The 21356-nt window shown below is 46.0% G+C and overlaps 2 protein-coding genes across 2 annotated transcripts; one reads left to right on the top strand and one right to left on the bottom strand.

Moving 5' to 3' along the window:
- Positions 1-89: 89 nt before the first annotated feature.
- Positions 90-12641, bottom strand: gemin5 (gem (nuclear organelle) associated protein 5). The gene is made up of 28 exons (XM_079283205.1): positions 12437-12641; positions 11299-11453; positions 10301-10482; positions 9907-10058; positions 9664-9762; positions 9159-9291; positions 8810-8975; positions 8478-8690; positions 8277-8362; positions 7840-7922; positions 7043-7179; positions 6275-6348; positions 5808-5989; positions 5509-5648; positions 5257-5428; positions 4934-5146; positions 4787-4849; positions 4573-4698; positions 4308-4403; positions 3900-4037; positions 3477-3624; positions 3085-3204; positions 2767-2977; positions 2366-2608; positions 2014-2176; positions 1112-1595; positions 751-838; positions 90-331 (listed from the first exon to the last, which is right to left on the bottom strand). Exons 1-28 carry the CDS (start codon positions 12576-12578, stop codon positions 167-169), a joined length of 4374 nt encoding a protein of 1457 aa, XP_079139331.1. The 5' UTR covers positions 12579-12641; the 3' UTR covers positions 90-166.
- A 308-nt stretch (positions 12642-12949) lies between these two features.
- mrpl22 (mitochondrial ribosomal protein L22) lies at positions 12950-15458 on the top strand. The gene is made up of 7 exons (XM_079282884.1): positions 12950-12980; positions 13079-13121; positions 13244-13373; positions 13643-13708; positions 14089-14166; positions 14406-14475; positions 15210-15458. The coding sequence occupies exons 1-7, from the start codon at positions 12956-12958 to the stop codon at positions 15416-15418; spliced, it is 621 nt and encodes a 206-aa protein (XP_079139010.1). The 5' UTR covers positions 12950-12955; the 3' UTR covers positions 15419-15458.
- Positions 15459-21356: the final 5898 nt, after the last annotated feature.

The raw sequence follows: 21356 nt of genomic DNA, 5'->3' as shown, positions 1-21356 counted from the left end.
CTCTTAGAGCTGCAGGGCGCATACATTTGAGCATCCTTCAGGCTTTTCTGGACTGTGGACTCAAACGAAATTAGGATGCTTGAACAGCATTTGGTATTTAAAGATGTATTTATTCAACAAAAAGCTGTACAGTGGAAGTGTTTCTCTCAGTCACCCGACGACAGATTCAGGTGAGGAATTGCTGGGAGGCTTTAAAGACCGAGGCATCGGTTCCGTATTTGCGGAGCAGATCTTTGGCTTTTTGTTGGAGCGTCTCCGACACGGACGGTGAAGACTTACTGAGGTGCAGGAGAACCAGGCAGCATTCAACAACGTCTGGGTGAGGATACATCTGAGAGGACACAAAGACCTTATTGTTCACCAGCAGTGAGGACGAGGTGAAATCTGTATGCATGTTTTTGGCACTTCTTTAACACCACTTTAACACTTCAAAAAAGAACGTTAAATCCGCAGGGAGTTTATTGCAAGCACAAATTAAACCCTTCCTAGATAATTTGAGTAATAATGTCTGATTTCTGTCCTCGTCATTCGAGGAGCAAACGGGTGAGAATTTGTCATCCTCAAATATCTGAGCGTGGCAAACAAGATATCAGATGTTGAAAAGTATGTGTGGGATCGAGTTTGTAAAAATATAATTTCAGTCAAAACCGACAGAGAAACTTGTATTTGCAGACAAGAATGCACTCTGAGGAGGTTGCCCCTCCTTCCTTGTCTAATCTCGTCCTGTATGTGTTGCGTGGGGAGCTGTACCTTGATGGTGTCCGGTAGGTCGACCAGCCGTTTCTGGTGTTCTGACATCTTGGTGGACAAAGAGAGCAGAGTCTCCTGCTCCTCGGGGCTGAGGGACAGAAAACAGACCAGCTTAATTGAAGCTACCAAGCAGAATGTCGGGGGCGGGACCACATCCCAAACAAGCCACATTCTGCATTTCCAATGAATAGAGTTGTACTGTGGTTTTTGTACAGTATAACCATTTTTAAGTCATTATTTTTCCTTTCTGCTACTGCTGGTAATGCTAATTACATCTGCATAAGATCAACTGATCTGCTGCGTAAGCTTCCTTCATAGTTTTAAATCTGAAAAGTACAACGAATGAGTCATCATCCCTCACCGTTGGCCAGCATCACCGGACCCCTGGCTCTCCGACGGCTCTGCGCTGGTGGAGCTCTGCGTGGGCGCGTCCGCCTCTTTCTCCCCAGAGTCGAGTTGCCCTCCCTGGGCTCTGCTGTGCTTCAGCACCATGGCCGCCAGCCGCTCCTGGATCTCGCTCACCGACCTCTGAGTGGCCTGACAGGCAGCGTGATGCTCAGACAGAAGCACGGACGCATCAAAGTCCAGTTTGTCACGACTCTGGGTCTCCGGGCTGACGCTCTCTTCTGTTGCATCTCCGTTCGGCGCTTCACCCTCCACCTCGTCCCCGGGACCGGAGTCAGCTGCTGGGGGGGGGGACCTGCTCTGGATGGAGTTGCTCCACCAGTGTTCATACAGGTGGTGGTAATCGACAAACGCCTGCAGACTCTTCGCAGCAGCTTCGGGTTCCTCTTCTGTGTGATTAAGCACTTTGGAGTGTTTCCTGGAACAAACACTGACGTCATCTGATAAAAAAAAATAAAAAAAAGAGAGCGAAAGAGAATTACAGACGGTTGTGCGACAGCTTACAAAACCAAATAAATGCATTATGGCTACATGATTATTTATATTATGAATTAATCTATTGATTAATCAAACTGCTTCATCTTAAAAATGCTAGAAATTAGCCATCACAAGTTCATACGACTTGTGGTGCATTTGTGGTTACAAAATAAATTCTGGCATCTAAATTATGATCAGTCACCACAGGGTGTCGCCATACCAACCAGACCTGCTTTTCCTTCAGATTGATACTTAACCTTAATAAAGACTGTGCACTTAAATGGTGACATGCAAATATGTCTCTCCCTGAGAATAAAATGAAGAAGGATTTTGTGTTGCACCGAATCAGAACATGATGCTTGAGGAGACAGACGGACGTACTGTCAGGGAACAGTAGCCTGCAGAGCTCTGCGGAGACACCGAAGTGTCCGGCATCTCTGAGCCAGGCCACCGCCTGCCACAACTCCTTTATCAGCTGTCCGTCATCGCCCAATAACCAGCTCAACACGGCACGGGTCAGATGGAGGGACGAGTACAGCTGCACCTGAGGACACGTGGGACACGAGACCCAACAAAAACAGGACGACAACAAGACCGAGTCAGATGAAAGGTTGGAATCACGAAGGTCAATTTATCCGACTTGCTTCGTCTCTAAACTCACTTGTAAAACGCTTCGTGTAAATATTGAAATGAAAAGACGTGTGAAATCAATGACAGTTTGGGGACCCCGCACCTGTCTGAGAGGAATGTTGGCGGTGGGTGTGGGACTCTCCGCAGACTTCAGCTCCTGCAGAAGAGCTCCGGCGCTGCGGTGTCCCGCGGAATCTGGTGAAACGCGAAACTGCTTCTCCCACGCGTCTCTCACTTGGTCCTGGAGGCTGACGTGGTGACTGGCGGCGCGGGGCTGAGCAGCAGCTTCAGAGTCTGCCAGCATCGCAGTCATCAGCGCAGCGACGCAGAGGTGCAGCCTGTGAACCTGCAGAAGGTTGAGACAATTCTTCACTTCCATGAAGGCAAAATGTATTTTCAGATCCTACCTCAAAAGGTCTTTTTATAATTCCCAAGATTTGTTTTGCTTGCCTTAGGTTGAGTGTTATGTTGTAGACTTTGGTGTTGCATTAAAGTTTTACTGACCAGCAGGCTCTCCTGTGAGCTCAGGACCTCCTGGGCTCCGATCCAGTCCTGAGCAGCAGCCAGGTCTTTAGCACACCTCAGCGCCAGCGACTGAGCCAGAGCGACCTCTCCCGAGATCCTCGCTAGACCGGCCGCCGTCCTCAGCGAGGGGACGTCGTTCTTCCTGGCGATGACTTTAACGGCGTCGAAACTGGCCCCAGCAGCCAGGTAACTGAAAGACACCGTGAACGGAAAAAAGGACAAGTTTAAACAATTCAATGTAAACCAGAGGGAACGGCACGAGGAGGCAACGATAGCATACACATTTCCAGTTCTCACCATTTAGCGGCTGCGGAGAAATGTCCGTCCTTCTCCAGCGTGGCGGCCCAGCAGGTGTACAGCTCCTTCAGGACGGGCTCGTCTGCTGGCAGCCTGGCTTTGACCAGAGCTATGGCCTCCCTGACATTCAACACACACACACACAGATCTCTTCTGTTAGCATACAAACAAACATCAGCTGCAAACAAGAGACGCGTCGAGATCGGCATTACAGTTCAACATGAAAAGAATGAAACACTGCAAAGCTGAAATAGACGAGGACTTTCATTTTCCTTTTTGTAGCTCAACAAAGCAGACAAACGTTGCGTACCACTCTGCAAGTATACAACCAAAAGAATATTACAAAAAAAAGCAAATAGTCCCTTATTGTTATTGAAAACTAAAAGATGAACCTGTAGAGCTTGTGGGAGCGCAGCAGGTCGACGGCCTCGTACAGCTTGTTGATGGACAGCAGGTGGGACGCTGCCTTCAGGTACTGCTGCTGCAGACACAGCTGCTTGACGAAGGCCTCCACGGTGCGGCTCCACACCTCGAACCCGGCTGGAGGAGGAACAAGAATTGTTACAAGCCTCCCGATGTTGTCTTCCACCAGCTCCGAACATTAATGCAATGTCACGTTATCGTCATACGACTCCTGATTCTATGTGTAATGTCTCAGGCTTGCACAGCCAACTTTCCTCCGTTTGACAACCTCCCTGAATCCGGACTGTTTGTTAGGTTTAGGTTTCTCTGTGTCACCAGCCTCTGAGGCGCTTTTCTTAAACAACACGTAAGCTTAAAGATCAATGTCAAATGAATTCAACACGAGCCTGTACCCATGGGAGCGATGGACAGCAGGTGGTCACTCAGCTCTCCTTTCTCTGTGGCGAGCTGCAGCGCCCCCTCCAGGTCTCCGCTCCACAGCCGCAGATACACCACCGAGTCGTGGTGCCCCGCCTCCACGTGGCCCTCCTCTGGAGAACAAGAGACAGACGACTTCACCGACAACATCGGACATCTTCGCCCCATTTAAGGCTTCTTCTAATACTCCAATCCCTGACATGAATGAGCCACCGTGAGCACGCCCAAAGCATCTAAAGGGCATCTGTTACTTTGAAACTATAAATGGGCAGATTAACACAGTAAGGAAAGTAAATCCCTGAAGGACATGTTTTATTAAACTGCTCTGTGATTTTAAAGAGTAGACATGCATCACAATCTTAAAGGCTAATAAAACACCATACCTTCTGCCTCAAACATGCGATACAGAGCCTGTCGGTCAGAGAAGAGGCCCAGATGGATGTGGTCTCCTTGGCCTAGGACGCACCCTGCAGGGGGAGCTGGGAACCACACACACACACACACACACACACACACACACACACACACACACACACACACACACACACAGTCCAGTTAATACATGTCTAAACCATCTCTCTCTGTACTAGAATCACTGTGAGAACCAATGAACTGAAGCAAGCGTCTCCACAGCAGGCGGAGTTTTACCACTGCAGTGTCTGACGGAGGCCAGAGTGATGCAGTCCTGCAGCAGATCCTCTTTGGGCCGATGGTCCATGGAGGTGCTGAGGGGCAGCATGGAGCGAGGCTTCTTCTTCTTCAGCAAGTTTAGGTCTGGAGACGCACCCTTACAGTTACATGCATACACCCAATGTAAAGAAACACATGCAGCTGAAGCTCTTTACAGGATCGAAGTACGTACCTGGTTTGTCTTTGCTTTTTACGGCAGTGAAAGGTTTCCTCTGCATCTCAAAAGTGACTGAAACTTAAATTTCAGAATTACGTTAGCGATACACTTAAGAAGTCTCAACAATCTTTCTTTTCCAATCCGTAACAGCTACTCTCTTACCTGACGGAGGTACAGGACTGTTCGTTGAGCTGACCTCATCTTCCTCATCCTCACCAGACAGCTCCTGCCCCGTCGTCACCTTCTCTCCTCCGGCGACCGGCTCTCCGTTCGTCTCTGGCGGCACGGCTCCTCCGGCCCCCGGCGCCTTCTTGTTCTTCCTCTTCTGCTTGGGATTGGTCTTCATCTTCTCCCTCAGGTCGACCATCTTTTTCCCTGAGAGGAGAAGCGTGTGAACGTTACGGTCCGCTGGTTACACCAAGAGGCAGAAAGAAACCTTGTGTTGAGGGTTCGGGGTTCTGGGTGTTTTCAAGACAGGCATTTACCTTTGGGTGGCTTTGTAAACTCTTGTTTGGAGACTTTCCACTCCTGCAGGGTGAAGTCCTTCCCTCCAGTCCAGATCACATCCGGATCGTCGGGCGACCAGTCCACGCACAGCAGATACCCAAGATGACCCCGGTAGTTGGAGACAGCCGCCTCCTGCAGCACGTCCCACACCTGAACAGTAAAACATTCAGAATCACGATGCCGGTGCATCTGACAGGATCGTCCACCCATGATGCTGGCCTGGTACTGACCTGAGCTGTGCCATCGTACGAGACGGTGACCAGCCGGGCTTCGTGGTGTGGACTCCAGGCCATGCCGGTGATTTTAGCTGTGTGACCGCACAGCCTGCGATACGGCTCCGTCAACACCACGGGGCTTTCTGGAGGATTCTCTGCGGCCGGGAGAAACACAAATGTCAACACCTACCGAGCTTTCATCATGCTACATATCGAAGATGTGAGTCTACTCCTCGGGTTCACGGAAAAAATGCAAGCTCTCAACAAACAGCGCGGACTGGATAATACAATGCGTTAGAGGTCGCCCCCCCCACCTATGATGGAGCGGAGATCGTGCACGTAGACGGTGGCGTTGCTGGAGCCCGATGCCAGGAGGCAGTGCAGCTCTGGCGGGGAGTCGTGGTCGTGATGCCACTGCAACGTGTTGATGATCTTGTGGTGCTGCTGGACGCTGCACAGCAGCTTCAGACCGGGAGCCTCGTACACTTCAATGCACCTGAGGTCAGACAAAGGAAGGAAGGAAGGAAGGAAGGAAGGAAGGAAGGAAATCATCGTACCAGAGAGCTGCGTCTTTTAGGTTTTACTGTGAATGAGTCTGGTTCAGGATGTTTAAGTGTTGTGATGAGTCCTCGTGACTTTCAATCGTTAGCAGAGTACAATCTTTCACACAGAAACAACTCCATTGTCCTGTAGCCTAAAGACTACAGACTAGACAGTTGGTCCCTCACAGGACTCCACAGGCTGGTGGTCTATGACGGGTCAGGCCCGTTCCGTCACTCACCCGTCCTCATTGCCGATGGCGACCACTTTCCCATCCGGCTTCCAGCTGAAGTCGGTGTGTGGAGACAGCTTGTGCTGTTGGGAAGCAGAGCTCACCTTCATAACCGATTCAAATCACCTCCATTTACATTCAGCAGAAAAAACATGAAACAAACTGTCGCAGTCGACGAGATCGGCTCCATGAAAGCTTTGACAGGTCTGAACTTCTCATGGGACTTTTACTGAGTTTCTTCCCGACCTAGAGGATGTGTGTATCAGGTGGTTCACTAAAGGGTTTCTGAAGTCTGTGCGTGGATGTAAGAGGACACAGAGAAGATAAATGTGAAAGGTCCTCAATTAAAAGACAACAGGAACACTGACACCAATTCAATTCTCTTAACATGCATATACTTATTGTTTTATCCTAAGAGCTCAGTGCTGGGTGTCACAACTGACTACTGCTGCCATCTTGTTCATCCTTAACATTTTTAAAAGCTACTTGTATCCATTTGAAAATAGATTGGTCCCTTGTGTGCACAGACCAGCCAGTGGTTTGCTTTCTGCAGGATTTAGAACAAACCTAAAACGATCATCTTCCCTGCATGGACCCAAACAGCTCGACCTACTTTGCTGTTGCATGAAGTTATTTAATGAGAGCATCTAACACTATGCTGTGTGGTTCAATGAGCAGATCATGGCACTAACCCGCATTGAAAAAGCATGAAGTTAACCACCGATGCGGCGACCATGTCAGAGAATGACATGGTCGCCACATCAACAGCCCTCCCACCTTGATGTCGTTGGTGTCTCGGATCAGTTTGTCGATGTCGGAGGCCTCTCCGCTCAGCTTGGACGGATCGTGCTGCAGGATGATGCCTTCGCCGGCGCAGCTGTACAGGCTGAGGGACGGCTTTCCCCCTGCTGCCCCTGAACATCACGCACAGAAAACAAACACACAGCTATTGCTATGAACCCTTTAACACCTACGCACCCTTCAATGTAGTCCAGACGTGAGCCTGTACAAGTTGGAAATATACTCTGGGCACCCCGCTGAAAAATATGTTACAAGTAGCGCTCAGTGTGCAGAGAATGTGAAGGTAAAAAACAATAAGTGATGAAGCAGCTGGACCTAATTTTCCTCTGCACACCCCAACGACCTGAACCAATGAGATCACAGAACTCAGAAACATGTCGTGATCTGAGCCGGTGTCAAGTTAAACAAAGAAGTGGCTTCTTCTGTTCGTTTTGGAAGCTTTCAGCAGATTGTTGGCACGGCAACAATCGTGTTTGCGGCTTGGAAGCCGAGCGACTGATGTGGTAATCAAAATGGCATCTGCCGACAGCTGGTGAAATTAACTTCCCAGGTCTAGATTTGCCCACGAGCGACCGAAGAGGGAGGGAGGTGAGCGGTAAGCGTTATCTCAGCTCATTCAATTACAGAGTCAATTACAAAAAGGGCGTGCGGAGATGTTGGGGCCTTTTCACTGACTCTGCGTTTTTTTCCGGCGTCCCACCGCCAGCGTTTTTGCTGGGTCGGGGCGTTTGGAGAAAACAGCAGCAGTTGCTAAGAGTTCATTAGGAACTTACCAAACGACATCGGGGGGACTGCGGGTCCCCAGGCCAGTGTGTACACCGTTTTCCTGTGATAGGAGCTCGATATCTGAGGAGGCCTGGGAGGAGATGAAGCAGAACAAACGCCCAGTCAGGAATGCATGACATGGATCGCTGCAGGACAACGGCACTCGGGGGAATCACGGCATTGTGTGAAAAATCCACCAAAAAAACAAGCAATAATTTGACTTCATGGCAGTTAAAGATAATTCACATGATGATTTTTAAAAGGCACCCTTTGGGTTGTTATTGTAGAAGAAACAAAAGTTATGTTTATTTTCACGAAGCAGATTTCTGAATATATTAAACAATGCATTCTTTATGATTGTATGCTACCGGTCTTATTTACTGCCTCTGTAGGCACTTTGTACTTCCTTCAAAAACCAAAAGGAAAATTTAAATAACGACTTCACCTGTTTGAGAAGACTTCGAAGATTCCAACTTTGCCGTCGTCTGTTCCAAAAGACAAGGATCCTTCTTTTGTAGGGTGCCACGCCAGCTGCAGCAAAAGAACAAGTTTATAGATAACCTTTATCTTAGATCTGTCATTTCTGAAATGAGGCAAAAAAAGAAAATTGTTACGAGGACAATGAAACTAAGCCAAAACATCTTACCGCCGTGACCTTTGACTTGATGCCCTGCCAGAAGCACCTGGTGTCGTACTGCTTTTGGGTGGTCAGTGTGTTCCACACCCGGATCATGCTGTCACCGACGCCCAGCGCCAGACACCCTGCACCCACGGGGGAGAAGGTCAGGGCGTAGACGAAGCCGCCCAGGGTGGGCAGAGTCCAGCAGCAGTCCAGAGAGGCCAGGTCCCAGCATCTAATCTGGAACACAAGTTAAAGTCAGACGCTACACTCCTCCGGTAAGTCAAAGGCCTCTTTGGAAACAATAACAGAGTGGTCAACTTTGCATGAAGCTCATTATTAAATAGGAGGTGACCCACCTCTCTGTCCATGGAGGTGCTGATGAGCAGCTCTCTGTCGTCCTGCAGGCGGACTGAACTCATGTTGAAGACGATCCTGTTGTGGTTCTGTCCCTCTGAAGACGTCCCAAACAGAGTCCACCTCTGCTTCCCTGTCCTGGCCAAGTCCCACATCACCAACTCACCGCTGGGAATGTCATTAATTAAGGGTTTGTAAAGGCAAAACTACTGCTCACACGTCTGTTTTAAAACAAACGCTGCTGGAGATACTACAGACGGACGACTGAGCTCTGCTGTCATGTTTCATCAGGCTCCCTCTGATGTTTCCGTTGATAAGTGTGTGTGTGTGTGTGTGTGTGTGTGTACGTACCCGAAGCAGCTGGACACAAGTTGTGTTGGTCGTCCCTTCGGCCAGTGGACGTGGAGCCAGAGTCTCTCTCTGACACCGGGGTCGACTGCAGAGCCTCTTTTCTTCAGATACGGAAGCTTCAGAGTCATCACACCTGCAGGGGGCAGAAGATGAGAGGATTCAGAGAGGATCAGCGATTTCACTCGCTGAGCGGTGGCATTTTAGTTCGATTTGAGCTGCTTGTCTTCCATTCATTTTTCTTCATTGGGGAAATAAAGCGAACATTTAGCTTTTGTTTGACACTGAAATAATACACTCAGAAATACTTTTCCGTTTGTTTTCCTGAACATTGACAGGATGAAAATGAATAAACATTTTTCTTTATTATAAATGAACAATTGAATTAGTATGTTTTCAGCTTTCTTTTGACTTTTTCACTTAGCCACGAATAGTCATCAGGATGTATTAATGAATGAGCACAACATCCGGGCCATTTGCAGCTCAAACCTCCTCGTAGGAATCTTACTTTTTCCCTTCGCTGAGCTCCAGATCCTCATCGTCTGGTCTTTGCTCCCAGACGCAAGAAAGCAGCCCTTCTCGTCTCCTGCCGGCCCTCCACTGGTTGCTGTAGGATGGAAAAGATGCGTGACAAAATTGAATAACCTTTTTTTTTTCCAGTCAAAATGTAGTTATTTTTGCAGAACTAACATTAAAAAAGAGGAAATAGGACTGGTGTTATTTTTTTATTTTAATGACTGCACACCGCTACCTTCCATGTCCTCAGGTCTGCTGAAAAGGGCATCTTCGCTGGCCATCGGCGACCACGCCAGCGAGTGGATCTCATCTTCATGTCCACGGAGACGGTGCATCACCTCGCCTTTCTTACTCACATCAATCAGCACGATCATCCCATCTTTGTACCTTCGACAGACCGACGACAGCACCGTCACAATCACCGACACTTATATTCTATTTTTGCAGCTAAAGGGTTGAATTTGACTAAACTTTAGACATGTTTTTCTACTTTCATCTGGGTATCATAACCAAACTAAGCCCCATTGAAACATGATTTAATTTTGGGTCAGATTATAATTTCTGGACTTTGTTTGAAGAAAACAAATGATAGAGTGGTGATCCCGCAGAGTGGACTGTGCTCTTCTTACCCCACAGCCACAGAGCTCCAGGTGTGAGGGGAGCAGGTGAGGCAGAAGATGGTCCTGGGCTCTGGGAAGAAGCTGGCGGTGTCTCCTGTGTTGTACCAGTGACAGACCACAATGCCCTTCTCGTCCCCTGACACCACCAGGTTTTTGTCCACCGGCGACCAGTGCACCGCTGCGACCGGGCTCTGTGTGTGTGGAAAAAACAACAACTGGGGTCACATCCTGTGGAAACGATATGTCAAATGTACTTTACTAATCAGGCTCCGCTACAGTTTCTTATGGTGGTCAGACTACTGTTTCCAAGGGTGTTCTAAATGAAGGGGGAATTAACTGGAACGAAACATACTTTGTTCATTGAAATTGTAACATTTACAAACACTTTATTATTCTCCTGAACACCTGATTAGTAATTTAGTCTTTTGCCTTTCTGAATGGATTTACAGTAATCACTTTTACAGTTGGGCTTGTTCATGAATAGATATTCAGAGCTATTGAGGCACTGAATGGGTTGGAAGCATAACCGTCCTGTCCGTCTGTGGCTTTCATTGTTCAGATCAAGCCAGACGACAGAGAAATTATCCCTCGAAGGCATAACTTGAAGCAAACAATGGAAACCAAATAAGCAATGCCCTTCCTAACCTCGACAAATGCCCCCGAGAGAGACTGAGCTGCTGTAGAGGAGCAGCTAGAAATCAGTGCCGGCTGTCTCCCTCTACATCCTGTCGAGCTCAGACGGTTAGCTTTCTCTCTCCAGACCGGGTCAGCAGCCCACTCTCGCCACGACAGCACAAAACATGTGAAAGCACATTTGTGTGTCAGCATAGCTGACAGGCTCCTCTATCTGAATCATCACCTCTAAAAAAAACCTGAAGAGAAAGACTGCTTCAGACACTGCCTCCTGGTTACCTCTGCTACTGCAGAGCTGACTGCGGCCTGCAGGGGGCGCTGGCGCACTGTTTCTTGTTGCAATGACACAACAGAACAGGACAGTCGACTCTCACCTGATGAGCTGCATGCTCCCTTATTAAAGCCTTGCTGTCCGAGTCCCAGAAGCGAACGACCCCGTCACTGGAGGAGCTGACGCAGATGTGACTCTGTCCTGCATGCTGGCAGAATGAAAAGCCCGACACCAAGTCTTTATGGCCGACGAGCTCACCTGAAAAACACAGGGATGTCAGCGTCTTATGGTGAAGATAGAATATGATGGATTAGAAAAAGGCCACAATACACCAAAAACAAGGAATGGTCCTCTGACGACTCTGCTTGATTGAGTCACAAGAAAGAGATTATAATCTCAAATCACACAGGCAAACTGAAGACATGTAGCTTAAGACAGTTTTCAATAAAGTAGCACTGATATTTCATATGAAATAAAAGTATACGGTCCACTGTTGCTCTGGAAAAGCCTCCCAAAGTCTGAGAAAATAACTGATGTTCTCATCGTGACGTCATCACTGTTAGCTGGGTTTGGGGATTGTGACTTCAGATATAAAACATGCATTAAAAAGTGGAGGTGTGTGGAGTCTCGTGAAAGCTGCTATTGAGTTGCACTGTGGGAATTAGAGGATTGAGTGTTTTTTATTTGTTTGTCCTGAAACAAATGAACTTGTCTTGAACTATAACTTTACTGCTTTGATTTTGGCAATTCTATATTTATTTCTATTAAATCTGTCTCTCGCAGGTCCCCAGACTTCATTTAAGCGCAATGATGCATCACCATAGAACCCCTTTAGTTGATGAGCTATGTATTCTAAAAACAGTGAACAATGCCCATCACAATGTTCCAGTGTCCAAGAGGACGTCTTTAAGTTGCTTATTGTGTCTGACCAGCAGCTCAAAAAGATCTGTTAGTCGAACTTAAGTACATCTGTAAAGCCAAATATCTAATAGGCTTTTTTTGTGATTGACTGACTTATTAATCACCCAATAATGTCAGCAGCTAGACTGTGCATGTTGCTCAACCAGCCAGGTGATCAGATGTCTGTTTCCCTTCCATTACTCGACCCCACGAGCTGAAATCAACGCACTTGAGGTGATCTGATCACCTGCAAGTTAACGCGTAGCCTTATAGAGGCTGGAGGATCAGTACCAGAGTCACCGTGTCTGTGTGTATGTGATGTACAGCACCAGCAGTCTCACCTGTAACCCTGCAGGAAGATGCAGATACGTCAATCAAAAAGATGACGTTTTTGGCTCCGACGCCCAACAAACCGCTGCTGTTGACGTCGCTGCTGCGGGAGCAGTACCAGTTGGGGGAGGCGGGGAGCGACCTTTCGTGCATGGCGGCTCGGGTAGTTTAACGTTCACTAATTCTCGAATAAAGTCTGATAAAGCCAAACCAAACTTCTCACATGTTAGCTGCACTGTCGTAGCAACTACATTACCGGCCGTACGGACAGCGTGGTGTCGTAAATTCTGCAAGTGCCGGGTACGGAATCCTAGTTGGGACAAACCATGTCAAATTTGCGGTTTTAAAGATACGGTGTAGTGTTTAAACCACGATTACAGCTGTTTCACTACCGCCTTCACACATTACGATTAAGACAACTTCAATCTTTAGGCAAACTTTATAGGTTTATAATGGCAAAACTGATTTCGCTGTTGAGGCTGTAACATTACTACCGTCAAGCGGACACTGTAGTGTCGTAAAAATGCAAGATGGCGACTGCAATGACAGGACGTGGTAAGAGAAATGCAGCCTAATTTGTTCACAAATGTACCATGCTATGACATGTTTTGTGTCTGCTGGCGATGTCTTAACGGTTTTGTACTTGTTTTCAGGTATGGCTTTTATTAGGAATTTATCCGGGGTGTTGTATTCAAGGTAAGTACATCGATAGCGACCCTCAGAGGGCAGATCTTAGCAGGCTGAGATTAGATACATATGATTGTACATATATGCAATTAAATGTTTCCCTCCCCCCCTTTTCCCGGATGTCTCTCCAGGTTACAGGTTCTAGGTCCTCAGCAGCTCTCATGTCTCCACACCAGCACTTCACTGGAATCAAAGAACTGGGAGAGGAGCAACCGGAAGGTGTATCCGCCTCAGCAACCAAATGATGATCGCAGACCAGCAGTAAGTCTTTCCGTCTGCTTGTAGTATGAAGTGCAGAGTGAGAGGATGACCCGGGCAGGTGTCACCTGCAGGAAACCGAGTGGATGAAAGTTACAGAGTACTTCAGAGTTTCCTTGGATTGTTAATCACAAAGTTGTGGTCCTATGTATTTGCAAAGTGTAGATATATATGAGTACGTTGTGCAATCATTTCCATATCCCTCAAGCTGTGCATAAATTGTCTCTTGTCTCTCCAAATATCTCAATACTTGTGGTGGTTTCCTTCTTCAGGAGATCCACCACAGCAGGAGGCAGATCAAGTACAGCAAAGACAAGATGTGGTACCTGGCCAAAATGGTGAGACCCACAGCGGAGAATTACCTCATCGATAGCGTATCTTCAAGTAAAGTCAAGGACATCATATCTCCACTTTGTTTGCCACAGACTTTAATTTCTGCAATAATCCAAAATCCAATGGATCAATCCCATTGGCTTGTCGAGTGAGCTAGTGCTTCCCTGCAGTACTCTATTGTGTGGCCCTTTGGTCCAGAATTTCCTACTTTTCATTATTAGAAACAACAGAAAAGTCATACGTCTCTATACAAACCCTTTAGTCCTCACGAGTTTTAATTTGATCTTACGTAAACATGGTGCTAAAAACACAGCGTGCAGGCCTAACAGCTGTGGAACAAACGGTGAAGTTATTGTTTGGTCTCACCGTTGGTTCTCCTTCACAGATCCGAGGGATGAGCATCGACGAGGCCATTGCACAGCTGGCGTTCAACGACAAGAAAGGCGCAAAGGTCATGAAAGAGGTTAGTAGCTGCATGTTCACCTTTCATCATTGTGTGTTTAATGTAATTAGACAGCACAGTCACAGATACTACTTCATTAAATTCCTGTATGATTACAATGTTTCCAATTTCACTGCTCTTATTTAGTTATTTATTGAGTTGTTGTATGTGTTCATGCATTATTTTGACAGCGTCCCCCATCACACCTGTGCACCAGAAGTGTATTTGCAGATGTCACAGCTCTTTGTTTGTTCGTTCAGGTTCTTGAGGAAGCTCAAGAGATGGCGGTCAAAAATCACCACGTAGAGTACAAATCCAACCTGTATGTAGGTAAGTGTCGACAGCACTGATGGGATACACTCCTGCACATTATGAACAAAACAGAACCTCCGGTAGCTCGATGGCTAAAATTACAAACAAGTGGAGTCCGCTGTGTAAATGTCGGCTTTGTGGTTGTTAATCAACATCGTGTGGCTCATGTGAGAGGCGACAGAAAGACAAAAACTGAACCTTTGTTGGTAAAGGGAAAAGGATACAGTATTCATTCACATATTCAGACATACATTTTTACTTCTAATAAACATTTCAGTGTATGTATTTATTTGTTACATTATGTTTTGCAAAGTGAGTAAAGCAATGTTGAAGTCGAGCCTAATGTTGCACATAGTTGCAAGTAAAAGAATGATCCCAGTCACTCCCACACAGTGAGGCATACGACTGGTGAGTGAAACACTGGTATCGGATCGCTGCCCAGATATCTGGAATGGTGTCGGGACTGAAACAGTGGGATCAGTGCATCTCGAGTTCAGAACGGGGGAAATAACCTTCAGTAGGAATGTAAGCAGGTAATGAATTAAAAAAGCAAAAAAAAAAAGCAGATGATTACTTTTGAGTTCAGACGGTGTGCAGAGTGGGTAATTTATGTTATCACAGATAAGCCTGAACTCTTTTGTTATTTTGACGAGTTTTCATTCAAAGGCACCTCTACAAATTCAATCTTATCGCTCTCTCTGTTTATCTCATCCCCTCTTTAATAACCCTCCCTCCTGTCTCCCATCCTGCAGCTGAGTCCTACTCCGGTAAAGGGAAGTACCTGAAGCGGATCCGTTACCACGGCAGGGGGATGTTTGGCATCATGGACAAAGTTAACTGTCACTACTTTGTGAAGTTGGTGGAGGGCTCGCCGCCCAAAACCGAGGAGAAGACGAGCTTTGACCAGGCCAAAGAGTACGTCCAGAGCCTCAAGAACCGGACAATCATCCACAGCCTGTAGACCACCTGATCCTATTGAACATCTTTTACTGTGTGTGTGTGTGTGTGTCTTTGTAAATAAACAAATTAAAGAATGAGTTCTTATCGCATCACTTATTTTCTTAAGTGTTATTTTGAAATACTACTGACTGCAGACCGCCATGCAGTTTTAAATACAGTGATGACGACTTCAGACAGAGATCATAAAGCACACCAATGTTTAGGAATGGGCAGATATTTGTCATTTTCTACATATGTAATCACAGTTTATCTGACATATGATAAATGTATGCCTCACATAAAGTAACAGTTGGCATCAATCTAATCTACATGTGCTCGGTGCAATAGTTGGAAGATCGCAATAAGGATGCAATTATGTTGGTGTCTTTCATGTCCTCACCTATTTATTATTTGCAGTCTCTTTTGAATGTCACATCATTGTCTGCTATGCTGACAAATTGAATTTAGAAGCAAAACATCCTCAGAAGACCAAACTGGGGAGGAGATAAAAGAGAAAAAGCATTCTTTGGGAATTTGTATTTTCTAAAGGTCACAGTGTCTGTGTTGTCGAGGCCCAGAGCTTTGGTCTCTGCTGTTTCTAATTGGCCTTTAGTTTCCTGTTGCTGATGTGAGAGATTCAGCTCGTGTCTGCCGTCAGCTCTGAGCAGCTTTGAGTGTATTTTCAAATAAAATGACATCTGCTGGCCCCAATTTCAGCAGACAGGTGCCCTCAATCTCAGGTTGGAGGCCGGCTCGGTCCCTCAGCACAAAGCAGCATGGACTGCTGAAAAGACCAAAAGGTTTCCATCTTCTTCCTGTTTTCTTTGTCCTTTCTCTCCGCTACTCTTTCACTGCCTGACTGTTTCTCTTTACTCCTAACCTCCCTCCGCCTCTCTGAGCGCAAACACAAACATGCAAAAAAAGACGGGATGGGGTCTCTAATGCAAGCGTTGCCTTAAGGCTTTATTACTTCAGGCTTTATTACTGCAGAATGTATTAACAAACTTGCAATGAATTGAATTATCACAACCTACTACAAGGTGAGCCTGGAGCCTTGGGGCCCCCAGAGGGTTTGGGGCCCCATGACAGTTGTCGGCTGTACCCAGCTGGAAATCCAGCCTTGGATAAAGTTAAGTTTTATTCTTTACAAACTAAGACATGAACTTATTTTAATCCTTTGTTTCATTTCACTTTCTAATAAGACATACGGTCTGCAGATGTACATATTGTGATGACCCCTCCCCTCCATTAGGGGTCTTGCAAGATCTGGGTTCTTGCAAGACAATCCAGATCCTGGAGAACCATTTGTTTGATGTGACTCTCATTGGACGGCTCTGGTAAAGTCCAAGCACAGAGTTCGACGGCTCTGTTGAGGTGGAGTTAAAACTTCCACAAAAGTCCATGGATGATTGGTTAGCTTCCCTTTAGTTGACATGCACAGAGACTAGGGATGACTGAATGCATCCAAGAAGTCAGTAAACTGAGCAATGATGCATTCAGGAGCATCGCAAAGTGTTCCTACCACAGATAACAACACAATGCTGCTTTTACTTTTGTTTTCCACAAACCACTTTCCTTCTCCCAACTGCAATCATGCAAAGACAGGCTACAACACACACACACGCACACACACACACACACACACACACACACACACACACACACACACACGCACACACACACACACACACACACCCACACACACACAGATACGACTTGTGTAATATCACAATAATCTTTGGCACAACAAAATGAGTTGGCATTGTACAGATGACTGCCTCTGCCATGACTGCCTCGGCTACGAATGCACAGATTCACACTGAGACTGGAGAGGAAACAGCTTGGCAAAGCTTCGGCCAATAAACCCGAGAGGCTGAGAGGAACATGTTTCTGTGAGTCGTGCTGGCGAAGCAGCAATACTGCTGATGAATGGATGTGTGAACACTGTGCTGTGTGTGTCAGTGGGCATAAGAGGGGAAGAGCAATCCCTCGAGAGAATGTAAAACTTTATCGCTCAGCTACATTATTGGTGACTTTTTCATGAAACCACCTTGGTGGATAGCACAAGTCAAGTGCGTTTTAAGACGACTTAAAGATTTTTACACTTCATATAAAGCATGGGAAGTCAATGGATGCCTGGAATGGTCGGAAAAACACATCCATAAACCGAAAACTGCACAGACTGCATTTGCGAATAGAATAAATGTAATTAAGGAGTAAAAATTTGCAATCACACTGATCAACATTTATCACGAAAACAACATAGGATTGTATCAGTCAACATCATGGCATCATGGCATTTGAAGAAGATAATAACACAATGCTTTACTCATGTTAAAGGAGCAATATACGACATTCAGAGCATTAATACAGCAGTAAACAACTATTTTTCTACAACAAGATTAATGTCTACCTTAACAGAGAATGAAGTCGCTTTCCCTCTGTGTTTTCACTATTTGACTCTTTGTTTTTTTTGGGGACAAAATACCAAATCAAGGTCCATTTACTACGTTTTTCTCCAGGGCTTTCAACCATCACATGGTCTTCATCAGCAGATTGAGTCTGCTCAGTTGTATTTTGTGTGACACACCCCTCTCATCTCTCATCGGCTGACCAATACAAACTCATCATTCCTGATACAATAACCGCACACATACTTGCATGCAAACATGCACAACTAACACGCCGTTTCTGGAATCCAAATTACCTTTTGTCAGGAGGCACTGGTGTGGGGAACCATTTATTTTCCTTGGCGTGGATTTCAGAAGAAGTCAAATTAATAATTGATAAGAAACTATAAGCTCTTATCCGCAGAGGTTGCCCCCGACTACCCCTCCCTGTTGTTCGGTGCGTACATGAAGTGAATTATGTATCGTCTCATTCCAAGCATGAGCTCATCAAGCAACACGACACGGAAACGTGTTTGCAGCGTTGGGAATCAACTGGAGGAGAGATTCAAGCAGGCTGGGCTGTATTATTCATGACGGGTGAGAATGTGCATTTCAAATATTCTTTACACAAGCGCGTATGCGCTACACAACCCGGGCTGCCAGACACACACACACACACACACACACACACACACACACATACACACACACACACACACACACACACACACACACCTACACACACACACACCTACACACACACACACACACACACACACACACACACACCTGGATGAAAGAATGGGATGTCATGATGCTTCCTTTCATTTGTTTTTAATGTTGGTTGTCGGTCAATGTGCCGGGGCGGCACAGCGGAGGCTCAGATTGAGAAACAAATAGAAATCAGAAGCCAGTTGTGTGGGGAGCGCCTCAGGGTGTTATTCATTTCCTCTTAACTTTTCCCTTTTTTTTCTCTCTCTCACTCTCCCTGTCCCTCTGCTGCGGCGGTGTGCAGAGAACAACAGCGGCAAAATGGTGTTAGCTCCCAAATGAAATCTTCGGCACAAACACCACAGAGCAGGCTGCCCGCTGGGTGCTTTGCCCTTGAGAAACAAATTTAGACACAAACCACTTTGTTAGCTCTCTGGACAGCCTCCAATAACGCCTCTTCTTCGCTGGAAAAAAAGAAAGCTCACAGTCGTTATCTCTGACAGGGACGCATCTGTTTTCAAAAGAAAAGAAAGGATGAAACAAAAGTACTCAAGCGCTTGTCTGTTCTTGTTGCAGGTCAATATTTCAGTTGATTTGTTTTTGTGAGGCTTTTTTTTTCATGTTCAGCTTCATCATCACGCGGTTCAACCCATTCCACCGAAACGTGTTTTAATCTTTTTGATGTTTTGAGTGTCTGTGGCTGTAAAAGGTTTACAGTTTCCCTCTTGTTTGAAGCGAGCATGCGGTCACCTTGACTTCATGTCGGCTACAATGTATTCTAATGGCTTTCACAGTGGAAAGAAACATTTGAAACCTCTACTGAAGCATAATCTACCCTCTCCACTGTCCATCTGGATGTTCATCCATCAATCCAGCCATTTTCTGACATTTATCTGGGTTTGCAGTTGGCAAAAAGTTCCAACACCTGTTGTGCATGACAACTATCGAAGACGGGCCGAAAAGTCTGCTGAATGGAGCGAAACATAATGAATCACACGAATCGCGATAATGGCACACACTTTATGGACAGTCTCTCCTCAAAGGCCTTCATGGTGTTGTGCACCATCAAGCAAAGCAAAGCATTTCTCTCCCACTGCTACATCGTCCAGCTCCTCCTGGGTTCATCTGGGCCTTCTGTCAGATAAGAGGGAGAAATGGCCTGGGAATCATGATTCATAACACGTGATATTCAAATCAAGTGATTTGTATTGCTGATGACTGATCATTTTCATGTTGTCAGTATTTTCAATTTCCATGTTTTCATGACCCACCGCGGAGTAAATGCACGGCGATGTGAGCGCCCCTGCGTTTCAGCCGCACTGGGTGTCACTGTTGCACCACATCTGAGTCCTCCTGCTCCGCTCGACACATCAGGGGCTTCAGCGGCGGCTCATGGAGCGTCGCGTTTCACGGGACGCAGAGGACGCTTTCCCCTGACATGTCTACAGACTCCTCCAACGGATCGCATCCCGCATGAAAGCAGAGGCACAGAAACCCAATCTGGCACAATCCTGCTGGGTATGTGCGCTGCATGTCTTTCAATTCATCAAGATGAATTTCAATATTTCAATCTGTCACGCGTGCTGCAGCGCTCGGCTCAGAGTCGTGCAGGGACGACGTACAGCAGGCGGAGGGCGGGAAGTTATATTTAAGACTGTTCCAGTAAAACTGACTTTCTGTAATTCTGATACTGTGCGTGTGCATTCCCATATTTCATTACAGCTGTACAATAGTGAATCAAATGTCCAGGCACACAGCCTTGAATTACAAGCACCACTGCATTTGCATTGATGCTCTCCACACAAATCCATCGAAAGCTGAATCAAAGTAAAGTGCATTTTGCAGCATGACAGCACAACGAAACACACTTTGTTGTACAATGTAGTTTATTCCCTCTCCCTCGTAACCGTACGTTGAAAGACAGCTGTCTCACTCATTCACGATTCACTACTCACTCGGAATTATTGGACGACATAAAGTGGCAGATGGCAAAATACTGGTGTGCTACTTTTTATTGACCTCTTTTTTTATGCCCGTGTGTGCATGATGTGACCATTAGTTTTACTCAGTTTAACTTTTACATTACAGGTTGGGATTATTTGAGTCAACTCGACTGAGATAATGATGATAATAATAACAATGCTCACGATAATGTAAAGTGAATTTTTTGAAAAGAAGGGAATTCTGCCATCTCTACTGGAGGATCATGAAAATAAACAGGACGCAAAAGAAACATTTTGGCCATCCATGGATGTTGTGATTACACAATAGGCGTGTCGGGCCACTAGGTCAACAGGATTGGAATGTATTGTCTTAAATTATTTAGAATAGAGCGTTGAAATCATCCTGAAAAATAAAACTTTAATCAAGGTAATACTACACTAAGATTATATCAGTTTGAGTCGTGAGCGATCATTTCTGCTGCCAACCTTGCTTGCCTGATAACTTATTACCAAGGCAACATGCGATCCATTGACGCTGCCTTCACAAAACGCAAATACTGAATTCCACATATGTTATTCTGTTCAACAATTTTATCTAAAGTCAATGGACAAATGTGGAGTGTGAAGGAGCAGAGTATAAACCTGTCACTGAAATCAACTTTAATGTGTACATGTGACATTTAAAAGGTACAATCTGTGGATCAGATGTAATACATTCCAGGTCGAATTATAACAGGTCATCTTTCAGCTTGGGATATAAAATACAGAGGCTGATGAATCACAGATGTTAAGATGTTAAAATGATACGACCCCTCCGGCCAATCAGAGTTGAATGTTCACAGTGGTCATAAATCATGGTTGTAAATCTGCCCAACTACCTTCCTAAATGTAAATCAGCTCTTAAAATGTGATCCAT

This window comes from Melanostigma gelatinosum (assembly GCF_949748355.1).
Source record: "Melanostigma gelatinosum genome assembly, chromosome: 14".
In the NCBI taxonomy this organism is placed as follows: domain Eukaryota; kingdom Metazoa; phylum Chordata; class Actinopteri; order Perciformes; family Zoarcidae; genus Melanostigma; species Melanostigma gelatinosum.
This window is presented reverse-complemented; position numbering and strand designations above follow the sequence as displayed.

Excerpts from the sequence above, each read along its gene's own strand:
- gemin5 (XM_079283205.1), bottom strand. The coding sequence starts at position 12,578 with ATGCACGAAAGGTCGCTCCCCGCCTCCCCCAACTGGTACTGCTCCCGC. Across the intron at positions 3,205-3,476 it reads CGCTCCCACAAGCTCTACAG|GGAGGCCATAGCTCTGGTCA; the intron begins GTTCATCTTTTA and ends GTTGAATGTCAG. Across the intron at positions 2,177-2,365 it reads CCAACATTCCTCTCAGACAG|GTGCAGCTGTACTCGTCCCT; the intron begins GTGCGGGGTCCC and ends ACGTGTCCTCAG.
- mrpl22 (XM_079282884.1), top strand. The coding sequence starts at position 12,956 with ATGGCGACTGCAATGACAGGACGTG. Across the intron at positions 13,709-14,088 it reads TGTGGTACCTGGCCAAAATG|ATCCGAGGGATGAGCATCGA; the intron begins GTGAGACCCACA and ends TCTCCTTCACAG. Across the intron at positions 14,476-15,209 it reads CAAATCCAACCTGTATGTAG|CTGAGTCCTACTCCGGTAAA; the intron begins GTAAGTGTCGAC and ends CCCATCCTGCAG.